This window comes from Cetorhinus maximus, chromosome 3, assembly GCF_964194155.1.
Source record: "Cetorhinus maximus chromosome 3, sCetMax3.hap1.1, whole genome shotgun sequence".
Classification (NCBI taxonomy): Eukaryota; Metazoa; Chordata; class Chondrichthyes; order Lamniformes; family Cetorhinidae; genus Cetorhinus; species Cetorhinus maximus.
Genome location: NC_135881.1, coordinates 170,184,822 through 170,201,016, shown reverse-complemented (window position 1 = coordinate 170,201,016; position 16,195 = coordinate 170,184,822). Strand labels below are relative to the sequence as shown.

General features: G+C 38.7%; 1 protein-coding gene across 3 annotated transcripts in view; it reads left to right on the top strand.

The window, feature by feature from the left end:
• Nucleotides 1-16,195, top strand: part of LOC144679035 (putative thiopurine S-methyltransferase) — a 41,430-nt gene that overhangs the window by 18,259 nt on the left and 6,976 nt on the right. For all 3 annotated transcript variants that reach the window (XM_078539287.1, XM_078539288.1, XM_078539286.1), the window contains 4 exons: nt 1,899-2,031; nt 8,777-8,829; nt 10,523-10,597; nt 11,621-11,706. In XM_078539287.1, the coding sequence (XP_078395413.1) occupies nt 1,899-2,031; nt 8,777-8,829; nt 10,523-10,597; nt 11,621-11,706 (347 nt within the window). The remainder of the gene's footprint in view (nt 1-1,898; nt 2,032-8,776; nt 8,830-10,522; nt 10,598-11,620; nt 11,707-16,195) is intronic.

Sequence of the window (16,195 nt, the reverse complement as noted above, 5' to 3'; positions counted from 1 at the left end):
TGCCTGACACACCAAGGTCTTGAGGCCATTGATATATATCAGGAAGAACAGGGATCCTAATTCTGACCACTGGGGAACTCCACTATAAACCTTACGCAAGTCCAAAAAACAACTATTCACCTCTACTCTTTGTTTCCTATCCTGAGCCAATTTTGTATACATATGCATTTTACACTGTCCATTTTATTCCATGAGATCTAACTTTGCTTAAGTCTATTGTGCGGACTGTACACCACATTCACAACATTACCCTTATCAACTCTCTCTGTTATCTCTTCAAAAAACTCAAGCAAGTTAGTTAAACATCTTTAACATGATAAAATGTGCAAAAGTACTTCAAGGAGCATTGTCAAGCAAAATTAGATACTAAGTCCCATGAAATTAATATGAATGGTGGGTTTGGAACCAGAGCAGTAGCCAAAACACAAGTGCAGACAATTAGAAGAAAATGCAGTTATGTAGGCCTGGTAGAAATGGAGGGGTTTATGAACAGTTAAGAGCAGTTCTTTCCAAATTTTCTAATGTGACTCCATGTTAACACTTGTGAATTAACATGACTCAAACACCAACATAAAACAGCAATAAAGCAGCGCAGGAATGTTCAGTATGTAATTATTAAAATTTGGGTACTATAGACCAACATCAAACATGTTGTAAAAATGTTATTATTTTATGTACTCTCACGCCCTTTGCTTCATCTGAGCCACTACAGCTCATGGACCTTGTCCAGGGTGTGGCAGATATTATTCATGTTCACGTTTGCATTCAGCATTATTGATTTCCAGCAACATGACACCAAGGTTCCCTAAAGGCCATCTTGGCATCATTGATTTAAATGTGAGGCGAGTCAAATAAAATTTTAATTTTCAACTGAGGATTTGAAATGACAAAAAAAGTAATATTTATATACTCAGGGCTGCAGTTTCACTGTGGATTCTGCAACGCATAATGCAGCTTTAAAATAAAATAAATTTAATTCACAAGGAAAGTAACTTACCTGAACATGGAGCCATGCTCCTCGCAACCCAGGGAAAGTGGAAAATGGAGTGGTTCTGAACAGGCATAGAACATAATGTGCGACAGTTACTGGCCACTGCAATTTCAGCGAAGTTCTCCATATTCTTTGTTACAGAACCCTCAGTGAAGCCTCTCTTCCCCCTACACAAGTCTGTAATTTCGCCCCTTTCTCCCCCACCCCCAAACATGTACTATAGTCAGCATCTGTCTCACACACGCGCACACACACAAATCAGCCTCAATCCTGCCCCAAGAAACACACACTGTAATCAGCCCCATTTGCCCCACACACATAAACTGTAAAAAACACATCTTCCCCATCAGACACAGATCAACAAGCTGATGGCAGCAAGTAGGGAGGCGCGGCAGTTCTGACAACCAGAGCCTGAGCCTGTGTGCGGCAGAAACCCCGAAGGCAACATTTTTTAAATGGTCTTGAGAAGAAGAAGAAAAATCCCGTGACTGAGACATGAACCGGACACTGCCTGGGCCTTGGTGTGGGGCACAGTCTCGGAGAAGTGGGAGCTTGCAACCCCAGTTGCTGTTTCTGTGACTGCAATTGGGATGTATGACTCACAGTTTTGGAGCCACTGGTTAAGAGTGAGGTTTCTTTCCTTGAGTTACAAGATTCCATTATTTAACCATATGGTGAATTAGTGGCCCTTGTTATACCATTGAAATAGATGAACTGATCACTATTTCATCATTATTTGTGGGATCTTGCTGTGAGTCAATTGGCTGCTGCATTTCCCTACATTATACTGTGACTGTCTGTCCAGAAGTACTTAATTGGTTGTAAAATTGAGGACATGAAATATGTGTTTAAATGCAAGTTTGTTTTTTTTCCCTCTGCTATAAAGGGTTGTGCTTCTTTTCTGTAGGTTTGCTGACCAAGGACACACTGTTGTTGGTGTGGAAGCATGTAAAATAGCCATAAAAGAATTCTTTGCGGAACAGAATCTGTCACACACCCAGGAGTCTGTTCCAGGAATGCCAGGTTCCGAAGTATTTAAGGTGGGATAATGGCAAATGTTTTATTTCTACCCACAAAGTATTAAGATGTTTTTAAAAAAGAACACAGGAACAATATGAATTAACAATAGTGTTTTTAAATTTTCAAAACTCTGCATGAAGCTGATCATGGCCCTAAGCCTGTATTTGGAAAATATGGATAACGATTTGCAATCATTTAGTAAATACGTTCATTATACAAATTAAGTAAAGCCTGACCTTGGAGACTAAATTCTGGAGTGTTTCAGTGAATGTCTCAAACTGAACTAGAGTAAGGAAAAAAACTGACATTCTGTCAGAAAATTTACCAATGAGCAAGATTACTAAGTTTGTGATTACACTAGTGATAGCTAATACATGTGGTACTTATGTGAAGTTCTGCTTCAAAAAATTGTTACACCTTGACTAAAATGACAATAAAAGTAACTATTAGGATGCAGATTACATTTGACTAAGCCGTATATTTCTGCCCTGATCACTACTAAATCTTTTACATTTTACCTTTTATCTAATTGTACCCCTTGGTAAGCTTTCTGACACAGAATGTTAGCCTTTACACTTACTTCTAGTTTAGTTCAAGACATTCAGTGAAACACTCCAGAGCTTAATCTCCACGAAGTCAACCTTTATTTTCAACACTTAATTTGCATAGTGATTGTACAAAGCAAGTAGAAACTAATCATTACATTAGGGATTCTATAAAGGAATATTTATTGTACCAGATCAGCTTTTGCAGATGTAATGTGTTACAATCCCCATAGAGGCCAATAACTTTTAAAAACAGATATGAATTTTCCAAGGACCGATGCAAAGATTTCATGTTTTAAGGCTTTTACTGTGTTACAGCACAGCAGATGGTAAATGTTAAGCTGCTCAAATCCCAAAGGGAAACTTGAAACAACTGCCACAACTGTTTTGTAATTTGTATATTTATTTCAAGATGCATGCCTCGAATTCAGTAATAAGTCCACTGAGTCTTAGAGGGTTTTTACAAAACTAAATTAAACATTTATTAATAAAAGAAATAATTTTAAGCACATACGTGCATCTACAAATTACTACTGTGATAACTCCTAGCTCTCCTAATTAATCTAACTCACAGTTACATCTGTTTACTTAAGGCAACAGTAAAAACAAAATAGATTTTAACAGTCCCAGGCAAAGCAACACACAATACCTTGGACAGGGATGTTCAAAGTAAGTTTTCTTAACTTCAGTTCTTGCAGACAGCAATTTGGGCACAGCGGCTGGAGGCTTTTCATACTTGTTAGATCTTAGAATGCCTCCTTCATACACAAAACCTCATCTCCTTTATACAGGTTTCTCCCTTTTTAAATGTAAATCCCATTGTCCCCAATGTGTCTTTTCAATTCTGCTTTTCTAATAATAAAAATCTTTCATAGCACCAATTTTATCAGTAAGCTTTGGGGAAAAAAACGCACTGTTTGGTTTCCTCTGGTTAAGTGTAACATTTCACCACCTCTTTTGAAATTCAAATTACTCTGGTTTATCTAAAAATGCAAATTTCCTTTACACCTCACATTCTTAAACTTCAGCCATGTTTACCTATTTAACATTTCAAACCTAGCTTCTCTTCTGATACATCAAAGCCTTCAGACCAGCTGTCTTTAATTCAATTAAGTGGCACACACATGCACACTATTCCTACTTTTGCAATAAATTCCAATAACATTATGAAAATTATTATATACTCCTGACACCCCGCTCCTTACTAAAAAATTAACCATTATAATTTAAAAAGACAGCATCATTTTCTTAACCCATCTTACATTACCTCCTTTACTTATTACACTTCTACATTACCAGATGCATGCATTAACATAATATATATATACAAATCCTTGGTATCAACAGAAATCACTCCAGTCCAGTGTCCAGGTTTTAAATGTCCAATTCTCCCTTTAAGCTTCAAACTCTTGACAATGCACCTGCAATTAGTTTTTCTCGTGACAACGTTTCTTGTGCCCATGACATCTTTGTCAATCTCTCCTTAACCCCCACCTATCGCTGACCTTCTATCCAGCTTCACCTGCCCCACCCCCATCACATTTCTACTTCTCTTTAGCTCTGAAGAAGAGTCGTACGGACTCAAAATGTTAACTCTGTTTCTCTCTCCACGGATGCTGTCAGGCCTGCTGAGTTTTTCCAGCATTTTCTGTTTTTATTTCAGATTTCCAGTAACCGCGGTATTTTGTTTTTATCTCAGCAAAACCTGTAGCTGGAGCAACAGATTTATATTGTACATGTGCTAATGTTCTAATTTCTCCACTTCAATTTGACTTGCAAATGTTTTGATTTATTTGGCTTTAGCTTTTAGGATTTCATGACTAACGTAATGGCCCAGAACTTCTAATCTGGGTCAGAATCCCTACTTCCAACCCAGATCAAACAAAAAGTTACCTACTTAACTTCCTATGAATTTTTGGGCCTATCTTCCAATGGAGGGTGCTTCCAAATGCACACAGTGCAGCAATCCTCACAGGTAGCAGTGGAGAGAATCATAGTAGAAACCATGCCCCCCTTTTACGGCACTACCTGCTGTATTCTAGTAAGTCGGGAGTTTAAAGGTCCCAAACCCACTTTGAGAAGCTACAGAGAGAAGGTAAGTGTGTAAGTGAGGTAAGTGTGCGAGGGGTAGGGTGGCAGGTGGGTGGGTGAGGGAGTTGGGCAACAGTTAAGTGGGTGAGGGTAGGATGACAAGTGGGTTGGTGAAGGGCTGGGTGGCAGGTGGATGGGTGAGGGAGTACAGTGGCAAGTGAGTGGGTAAGGGAATATGGTGGCCGGTGGGTGGGTGAGGGATAGAATGGTAGGTGGGTGGTTGAGCGTATAGGTGGTAGATAGGTGAGGGGATATGGGGTGGTTCGGGTGGGTAGTTGGTGGCCAGGGGCTCGGAGGGGTAGTCGGGTACTCAGGTCGACGGGGTAGTCGGGTGGTATGGGGAGGGTAGTTTGGGAATCAGGGTAATCAGGTCATTGGGGATAGTTGGGGTTCAGGGGTGGTCGGGGGAGTTAGTCGGGCTGTGGGGGGGGCGGTCGTCGGGTCGTGAGGGTGGTAGCCAGATGTTCGGGGATGAGTTGGAAGATTGGGGGTGGTGGGGGGTATAGTCCAGGGGTTCAGCAGGAAGACATGGGTCAGTTGTATTGTTACCCAGGAATTAAAAATGGTTTTAATTTTTCTAACATTTCCTGGATAACTATTGAGATAAGTAAGTTGGAATCCTCCAAAGTCACTAGAAGAGTTCAAAATTGATAAGGAGGAAGTATTGAATAGACCGTCGGTACTTAAAGTTGACAAGACATCGGGACTGGATGAGGTGCATCCAAGGATATTGAAGGAAGTGAGAGTAGAAATTGTCCATAATTTTTCCGTCTTCCCTCGACTCAAGGGAGGGGCCAGAAGACTGGAGAATTGCAAACATTACGCCCTTATTCAAAAAAGGTTGTAAGGATGAGCCCAGCAATTACAGACCAGTCAGTTTAACTTCAGTGGTGGACAAGGTTCTAGAAACAATTATTCCGGATAAAATTAGTAGTCACATGGAAAAATATGGGTTGATAGGGAAGACCCTGCATGGATTTTCTAAAAGGGAAATCATGTCTAACTTGCTGGAGTGTTTTGAAGAGGTAACAGAAAAGGTCAATGAGGGTAATGCTGTTGATGTGGTGTACATGGACTTTCAAAAGGCGTTTGATACAGTGTCACTCAACAGACTTGTGAGAAAAGTTATTGCTCATGGAATAAAAGAGATAGTAGCAACGTGGATATGAAATTGGCTGAAAAATAGGAAGCAGAGAGTAATGGTCAATGGATATTTTTCAGGCTGGAGGAAAGTCTGTAGTAGAATTCCCCAGGGGTCGGTATTGGGATCCTTGCTTTTCCTGATATATATTAATGATCATGGTCTTGGTGTTCAGGGAACAATTTCAAAGTTTGCGGATGATACGAAGCTCAGGAGTGTTATAAACTGCGAGGACAGTGTAGAACTTCAAGAGGACATAGACAAGTTGGTGGACTGAGCAGATAGGTGGCAGATGACATTCAATGCAGAGAAGTGTGAGGTGATGCATGTTGGTTGGAAGAACATGGACAGACAATATGAAATAAGGGGTGGATTTTTGAATGGGGGTGCAGGAGTAGAAAGACCTGGGTGTATTTGTTCATAGATCACTGAAGTTGGCAGAACAGGTGGAGAGAGCAGTTAATAAAGCATATAATACCCTGGGTTTTATTAATCGGGGCATAGTGTACAAGAGCAATGAGGTTATGCTGAATTTATATAAGATACTCGTTAGACCTCAGCTGGAGATTGTGTACAGTTCTAGGTGCCGCATTATAGGACGAATGTGAACACATTGGAGAGAGTGCAGAAGAGATTTACAAGAATCGTTCCAGGGATGAGAAACTTCAGTTACAAAGTTGGATTGGAGAGGTTGGGGCTGTTCTCCTTGGAGAGAAGAAGGCTAAGAGGAGATTTGATAGTGATGTTCAAAATCATGAGGGGACTGGGCAGAATAGATAAGGAGAAGTGGGAACATTCTTGTTCCCACTCATAAAAAGATCAAGAATGAGAAGGAACAGATTGAAAGTGATTTGCAAAAGAAGCAAATGTGATGTGAGAAAATATTTTTCCACACGAGTGGCCTGGGTCTGGAATGCCATGCTTGGAATCGTGGTGGAGGCAGGTTCAATTGAGGCATTCAGGAGGGCACTAGATGATTATTTGAATGGAAACAATGTGCAGGAGTATGGGAAAAATGCAAGGCAATGGCACTAGGCCATAATGCTCATTTGGAGAGCTCATTGCAGAGAAGGTGGGCCGAATGGCCTCCTGTGCAGCTAAAATTCTGTGATTTTTTAAAATTCATTGTGCTTATAGTTAAGATGTACCATCAGATTTGCTTGGTACTTCCTTGTTGAGGACTGCACAGTCGTAGTAATATTGGAACTTTTAGAATTGAAAATTGACACACAATTGGCTCCCCTACCATCCTTACACTTTCCTGCCCATCTATAAGGAATTTGGGTGGAATAAATAAATTCATAGCAAGACCATCAAATTGTAGCAAAGTGGAAATATTTATTAAGTAAGATTTATTAATGGCTTAAACTAGGCAGTAATTAACGAAGTTTAACAGATTACACTACCCTTTTCATCTATGGAAAACAGAACACACAAAGTCCCAGATTGGATTTATCTTGTAGGCTTCTCAGATTTGTGTAGTTTCTTCAAAGTTCTGTAATCAGCTCAGACTTCTGTAGTTCTCTGATCCCAGGCTCTTGAATCCTTTCCCTTTGGATTTTTCTTCTCTCCACTATAACAAACACGATTTTGATCTCCTTTCTTATACCCTAAACAGTTAGCTAGTCCCCTCCTTAACAAACCATTTGAACCAATTGACCAGTTACCAGAGTACATAATTGATCTTTAATTGGTCCCTGCCATCTGATGTTTGTTCCTAATCTATAATATTCCTAAGGAAGACAATTCTCACACATCTAGAGACCTTATCAATTAGGTACTGATTTTCACTAGTTCAGTACAGTTCCACACAGTTACAAGCAAATGTTACAAAGGTTCACTTGCCTTAGAGTTTAAGCTATCGTACTCGAGGTTATACAGACATGTGTTAAAGCCTCAGAATTCAAATACACGGTTTAATTGCCTACAAAGCATGTTTTTCTCACACCTCAATGTGTATGATAGATGCAAAAGGATGAGTTAACAGATTTTTGATAAAATGTATGTTCAATAAGATGATAAAACTAAAAATAGGAAATGTGAATTGCATAATCTGTTACTGTACAGTGAAAACATGCTGCTTGTGGACCATTTTTGCCAATTTTCGAATAGGTCAATAATTTTAAACAACTTACAATTGTAAGAATTTGTTACTTTGGTAGTGGGAAGGGGAGGGATGTGACGAGAAATGAACAACTGACATCTAGCCCAGACCTGTATCTCGTTCATTCTTTTAGACAATTGAGATATTCCATTTGTGCTTGTGTGGAGGAAATTGAGTGCAAGGGAAATTCCTCTCTTGGCGAAAAGAGAAATACTGGGCAGAATTATCCCCCCGTCGGGGGGGGATGTTGATGGGCGGGTGTGTACAGGTGCGCTTCCGATCGGAGGTGTGGCGCCATTTTACGAAAGAGCGCACTCATCTCCCTGAGGCTAAGTGCTGGCTCAGGGAGATCACCTCTACTTTCAAAAGTATTAAAAATAGAAAAAAAAAATTCCCTTACATGTCCCCTCATGTGACAATATCACGTGAGTTGGGACATGTTCATAATTTCCAAAAAAACTTTATTAAAATTTTTAAAACCCTACATGAAACCTCATCCCGCCTGATGAGAATCCATGTTTTTCCTACTTCCCACCGGGACTCCTGGCCTGCCCGCCAACCTTAAGGTTGGACGGGCAGGTCCACTAATTACTTTAATTGATCTGTCAATGGCCTCAATTGGCCATTGACAGGTCGGCGGGCGCACAACTGATTTTGCTGCGCCCCACCTTCCTGAAAATTTAAATGGGGCGCGATGACATCAGTAGTTCCGCCTGATGTCACCACGCATCATTTTATGCATCGGCGAGCGGGCCCCGCCCCCACTCGCTGACGGTAAAATCCTGCCCACTGTATTGGGACTGTGATGGACATGGAAAGGAGAGAATAAATTTTTTAAAGTAATCTGCTTCAGAAACTAACTAATTTCTCTATTTTTATTCCAGAGTTGTGATGGAAGGATTTCTTTATTTAACTGTAATGTGTTTGATTTCTCAAGGTGAGGACCTCTGAATTGATTATTTTAAAATACGATTAGAGTACTACGGTATTTCCATTAAGAAATAGTTTCTTTGTGAACTCTTGCTTACACTTCAAGCAGTGGGAGAACATCCATTTGGTAAATTAGGGAAATCATAGTTGCAGCTTATAATTCAATAATGAAGTCTATTTGTTCATTTATACTAGCTGAGGTTTAGGGGAGATATTTACATTTATCAAGTGGAAAACAGATGGTAACAAATCCACTGGCCATTTTAGACAATGGAAACAAAAATCAGGCGAGGTGAAAAATGGGTCGTCAATGCACCATTTCCTGTTTCTGACTAATTATAAAAATGAAAATCTACTTCTTTTGCATCTCCAGTTGATCCAATGTTTTGTGCTAGATTTTGTTGTATCTGAAGCATTTCAAAGGTTGTTGATTCTGGTTTATTTTATTGTAGCAGATGGGAGTAATCCCAATTTGCTATAATATAACTGGGACATAAAATGTGGGATATAGCAGTTTGCAGGATTCAATGAATTAAGCACAACTGAAGTAGCTTGTGTTACCAGCAAATATATTTGCCCAGTGCTAAGCCATGGTTAGACATAAAAGAGCTGAAATTCAGAAATTCACATCATATATTTTAGTTACGATACATAACCAGACCAAACTTGCTATGAACAGTCCATTGACTAAAAATGAACAATTAAGGACTTTCCAAGCGTATTATTCTCCCTGAAGGAAGAAATATTCCAGCAATTCTAAAAGAAATATTCCATATATTCTAAAATCAGTGTTTAAACTTACACTGGTATTAATATTGGACAAGTTATTATCAATATCCAACATATCTAGATCAGATAAATGGGTTAGCTATTCTGTATTCAACCCCAGTAATGTATCTCAATCCTAATCCTTAAAGAATACCTCCAATTCTCTCTTCTTAGAAATGCATAATTCAGATATTTAATGTTAAATTGGCATTCATTGAGATGATCAATGTCATTGTGGGGAAATGGTATACTTTGCATTTCACGATGGACCAAACACCTCCATGTCTGGTATAATAATTTTCTAATATTCTGTACCTTCACCTCAGCCCAGAACACCGCCTAGTGTATCAGTGTATATTTTTCCTGTTCTCTTCTTAGTACCCTGTGGCGTCTCTAAAATTGCCATTTGGAGCAGATTTGTGCTCTGAATCTGTAAAGCTCGGGACTGAATTTACCCAGATTTCATGTATGTCCTTTTTAGACTCATGTACAATTCTCATTCCATCAAACTTCCACTTGAATGTAAAGCAAAATATTGCAGATGCTGAAAATCTGAAACAATTAACAAGCAGCATCTGTGGAGAAAACAAACAACTCAAGTTTTGAATATGCTTTTGTCAGAACTGCCAAGTTATTACAAATGAACAGTATTTAAAAAGCTGTTTATATGTAATAATAATGTCACTATTCTGATAACTTGTCTGTATGCTTAAAATACAAACTTATTTGTTCTTCCCACAGATAGTGGCTGACCTGCTGAGTATATCCAGCATTTTCTGTTTGTTACAATTTCTAGCACCTGCAGTTATTTTTGCATATGCATGCTGTTTTATTTTGTGCATGGTGTCACATCCTACCTGTGACTTTTCTAATCCAAAAATGTATTTTTAATATTTTACAAACTTTTGTGTATTTTTCTTTCTGATCGGTAGTGCAATTGCTGGGAAGTTTGATGGGATCTGGGACAGAGGTTCTCTGGTAGCTATCAACCCACCTGATAGAAAGCAGTGAGTAATCTGTTATCTGCTGTTTTTTATTTATTTATTAACTTTACAAAGCTGCTGTTCTGCATTTCACCTAAAAGGTGACAAGAAGTAAACTTGTTTTATGATTTTTGAGAGACAGAATTTAATTCTAAGTGTGATTAATAGCAAAGTTATTGGGGAAACCCAGAGTTAAAGCAAGTTGGGTCTCCCACATCTAAGTGAAACCCTAAGTTTAAACTCCGTTCATCTCCCTCATTTATCAGCAATTTACTTAAGCATTTCACTTTTTAAAAAAAAGCATTCAGCACGTGCAGAAAAACATGAGTTCACTGAATCCATCCAGTTTCCCTTTTACCCTGAAAGTAAACAACTGGCTTCCATTTGATATATCTCCAGATTAGAAATTGAATGTATTGGATTATCAAATCTACAGCCTACCTATTCCATGGTGATGCATGTTTTATTTTACAAGATTCTCATTTTTAGTAACATTGTTATATGTTTAAAGTGTTTTTCATGAAAGTACATGGCGTATTTGAAGATGAAAATGCAGCTTGTTTTATAAATGATTACTTTTCTCTGTCTTTAGTGGAAGACTTTTCAGCTGTATATGTTTACCTTTTTAAAATAATCTATAGTTTATCATGTGTAATATAATTTAAATCTGCAATTGTATCTTTTGAGCTTCATGAGGCAAAGTATGGCTACGTATAAAACACGACTGTTAAGCATTTCACTGTAATTAGTAAGAAATATGATTCCACTTGTTGCATTTTGCACTTGTACTGATATGGAAAAGTGCCCTTCTCTCCCAAAGATGGCTAATATTCCCTTTCCTGTCCAAGCATGACTAACTAAGCCAGCCCAGCAAAATCAAACCTAATGTTATTGAAATAGTGGGATTAAATTAAACAAAGTGACAATCAAAGGAAGAAACTAGAAAATCAAATAGCAAAGAAAATTTGAAAGGTTATAAAACATATTAAATGAGAAATAAAATCCTTTGCTAAATTAAATATTGCTTTTTTTCTATAATTGTTGCAGTTATGTCAAGCTAATGACTACACTTATGGCCAAAGGATGTCACTACCTTCTGGATACTTTTACATATGATCAAGACAGATATGCTGGTAAGTGATTTTGTGGTCCATATTTACAAGCTCTAGGTGCATTTGAAGTGTGAAAAGCATTTACAAGTATTTGTGTGCAATAGCATGAATCTTTTGTAATACAGTTGAGCCTACTTAAATAACTGATAAAAGAATAAAACATTTAGGAGAATGACATCTCTGTGCATAAATTTCCATCTTTTAAAATTACTGATAACTTTGAATTGAATAAAACAATTGCAAAAATTTGGATGTATTCATTTTACATTTTGCACTGTCTCATTGAAGCCAATTTGTTAAACTATCTTTATAGAAGTGTTTAATAAAAGCAGAAAATGCTGGTAATATTCAGCAGTTCAAGCAGCATCTGTAAGAAAGAAACAAAATTAATGGGCTAGATTTTCATCCTCGAGGCGGGTAATGAAAGTTGGGGAATTTCCTGGTTCAGTACGCCTACTTCAGGAGAAAATATCTGCGAAGGTGGGCTTTTATTCTGAGGGTGGAGGGGGTGGGTGGCGGGGAGCAGGAGGTAACTGGAGTCAGGCCAGCTGCCCCTGGAAAGAGGGCTGCTGGGTGCTGAGGCAGGCTGCTAAAAGGCTCACCTCAATGCTCTGGGACTTTGTCTCAGTTACAAGAAAATCAATGGAACACAAAAGAGAGAAAGTGCTATTAATCAAGCAATATTTTCCCTGTATCACAGCTGTTTCGACATAGTAATGGATGCCTGGGCTTTCTCTCTGATTTATTCTATCAACTGCACAATGTTTACTTAAACAAGATAGAGGTTTCAAGTGCTTGCGGTGTCTGCTACTGATACTTTGTAGGGTCTGGATAATTGATATTTTTATAAGGCTGTGGCAAAAGCAATTTTTAGAAATTAATGACTAGTTTTTGAAAACTTTTTCACACAGACTGTTGTTACTATAGGATTCAGTGATTATACTGGGTGGATGGGCATGAAGTGCCAGAGATTGGCCTGGAGGATATGAGAGGCCCTGGAGGATGGGTGGAGGGGCATAGGTTGGCATGGAGTGTGTGAGGGATCATGGATGGGTGGAGGGGCATAGTTTGGCATGGAGGGTATGAGAGCTTGCAGGGATTGAGTGGAGGGGCACAGATTGTCATAGAGGGTATGAGGGGCCATGGGGGGTGAGTGGGGGGCATATGTTTGCAAGGGAGCATGCATAAGACTTTTTGAATTTACCTTTCAAAAGGTTTCCTTATCCAGACAGTGGTTCACAATACCTCTGAGGGCCATGAACTACGCGTCCTTGAAAAGCTGGATCAACTCCACAAAAATTGTGGAAGCCTAGAAGATGCCTATCCCTGCAACGGAGCTGGCCAGGTCTGGAATGCGGGGTATAAGCTCGTGACCCATACTATCCCGCATTTATATCCCATGTTGGTGAAAATTGAGGCGCTGGAAATCCCAGAATCAGTTCCCTGCCACTACTTTTAAAGGTCTGTGAAGTCTCCTCAACGCCACAAAAATCCAGCCCAACATTTCAGGTTGATGACCTTTTGTCAGAACTGAAAAAAGTTAGAGATGTAATAGGTTTTAAGCAAGTACAAAGGCAGGGGAGTGGGGCTGGGGAAAGAATGAAAGAGAAGGTGTTAGAGAGTGGGAGGCAGGAGAGACTAAATAACAAAGAGGTTGACGATGCTAGGCAAAAAATAAGTGGTAATGGTGCAAATAAAGAAACAACAAAAGATGGGCATAGAGGTGGTATAAATGGAAAAACAGAATACTCACCAACTTCTGTTGTCCAGAACAACGAAAAACCAAAGCGAGGGCAAAGGTTATGGTCTGAGACTGTTGAACTTGAATGTCGAGCTCAGAAGATAATAAATTGTCTAGTCAAAAGGTGAGGTGCTGTCCTCAAGCTTAAATTGAGCTTCATTGGAACAGGTGTAGGAGGCAGAGGACAGAGAGGTCAGAGTGAAAGTGGAATGGAGTGTTAAATGGCAAGCACTTCTTCATTTTTTTTTCAATAGCAGCTATTGATGCTATTTTTCCCATTTTTTTGTGATGCTCAGTACTTAACCAGGTTTTAGCAACACATAAGTCACTGTCTGTGAATAATGGAAATGCCAACTGTAAAGAAATTGCTGATCAGGCAAAAGTAATTACGATGCTGAAATAAAAACAGAAAATGTTGTAAAAACTCAGCAGGTCTGACAGCATCTGTGGAGAGAGAGAAACAAAGTTAACGTTTCGAGTCCCCTTTTTCCCCAGCCACTGCACCCCCCCACCCCCCCACCACAAAAAGAGCCATCTGTCACTTGTTCTTTCAGAGTCTTGACCCTTGTTCTGTTAATACATTCTGCTTTCTTACCTTTATGCCACTATCAGCACCTTCTTTAGTCTTCACACTACAATTAACATTTCCTTTGTCTTGTGTCCATGTTCGTCAATCTCTCCTTAGCCCCACCTATCGTTAACCTTCTATCCTGCTTTACCTGCTCCACCCCCCTCACACAGTATAAATTCATCACATTTCTACTTCTCTTTAGCTCTGAAGAAGAGTCATACAGACTCGGAACGTTAACTCTGTTTCACTCTCCACAGATGCTGTCAGACCTGCTGAGTTTTTCCATTTACTGGTTTTATTTCAGATTTCCAGCATCTGCAGTATTTTGCTTTTATAATTACGATGTTGAATGAGTTGAAGAATTCCCAGAGTAAAATTGCTAAAGTTTGGTGCAACACCGTTGTCTTCCTTGAAACTTTGTTGTGCTGGACTGAAATGAAAAAAATTTATTGAAGTAAATTACATAAATAGATTGATTTATCCAGAGCAACTGTGTGACCATTTTGACAGCACTCTAGTATTCAAACTGAATTGCAGTTGTAGTTAGTTTCTTGCCAAATTTTATACAACATTTAGAACAATTAAGTGAATAAAATCACTTTGTAAAATCATTAATCAATTAACAGTTTATCTATATTGCTGAGTCACAAATTGTGACATTTGTATTGTTTTGTATAACGCCAACAAAGGTTGCACTAGCAGACCTTTCTGTTGCATTAAACACACACACACACACACACACACACACACACTCACACTCACACAAAGACAACTCAATGGCTTTGCAGAGAAAACAATAAATTAGAGCAGTTAAGAAAAAGAGATTTTGAGATGGCTTTTGAAATCAAAGGGAAGGTGGCAACATGGAGAAATTTAGGAAGGGATTTTCAAAGGGCATGTTGCAGCTGCCGCAAGAATAAAGGTTGCAGGGAGTAACAGGTAACATTTTCAAGTGAGATACAAACACTTGTGAATTTACAAGTTAGTGTATGGGCATTACAGTGTAGTGTTTATGATACTGTGCTAGCAACCCATGGGTTGAGTTGAAAATGCACCATGGCAAATTGTGAAATCTGAACTCCATAAACTGATAATTCATAGTTACGACCAGAAAAGAACACGATGAACACTGCTGTATTGTCATTTTAAAAACATTACAAAGAAGGAAATCTGTCACATATGCAGCTGTTGACCCAGAGCTAAGAGTTAAAAATTCAGTCTGGCCTGCAAGTAATTCTCACCCCCAACCCCCCTACAAATTTTGGTATTTTTGCTCCTTTTTTAAATTTTACAAAAAAGTTTTTGAATTATAATTACATACCATGTTCAAGAAACTAGAGGCTTTAACAATAAAGATTAGACCACTTATATTGGGGGAATGTCACAACTCAGTCTGTTTTAAACATATGATAGGATCTGTCAACTCATCCCTATTTCCAGCTGGCAAATCCCTGCATTGGAAGGAGTCAGTGGTTGCTTTCTTGTGTCAGATTTAACAGAAAAGAAGGAAAACTCTTGTTTGGGGAGTGTTCAAGCTTTGAACAGAAAGGCTCTGACATCTAGTTCTTGGACCAGAACTGAAAGCTAATAATGCAGTACTTAAGATTATTGGAGAGAAACACGTGCCAAAATAAAATACAGCAGTCTACAAAAGGATGATGCTAGTGAGGTTTATTGCCCTCCCCATTGAAATAAGGTTGAGGTAAGAGAGTGGAATTTGTATTGGATGTTACTTGATACATTTATGTGTTATCTATGAAATAAAGCAAATTTACAATCAGCACCTGGTCTTCATTCACCAAAAGCTGAACAGAGAAATCCATCTGAGGCCACGTGTGAAAGACACAATATCCAGTTCAGATCACAAGTGGCGCCCTTGAGTTATGCTACTGTATAATGAGATATTGAGTACTATGCTGTCATGTCCACATAAAAGATGTTTCCTTAAAGTGGTCCATGAGCTAAGAATTTGTGTGTGTGTAGCCCCCTTTTTAATTTATGAGCAGTTCAATTTAAAAATAACCCAGCAGACAAACTTTAGTCTTAAATTAGATAAGGGTTAATTCATTACAAATAGTTTTTCCAGCAGTATTAAGTTTTTTAAGTAAAACTAATAGTTATTAAACTAATAGTTATTAACTAAAAATGCAGTTAGAAAGATTAAAATGTGTATTTATTTAATACAGCCCCTTTTTTTA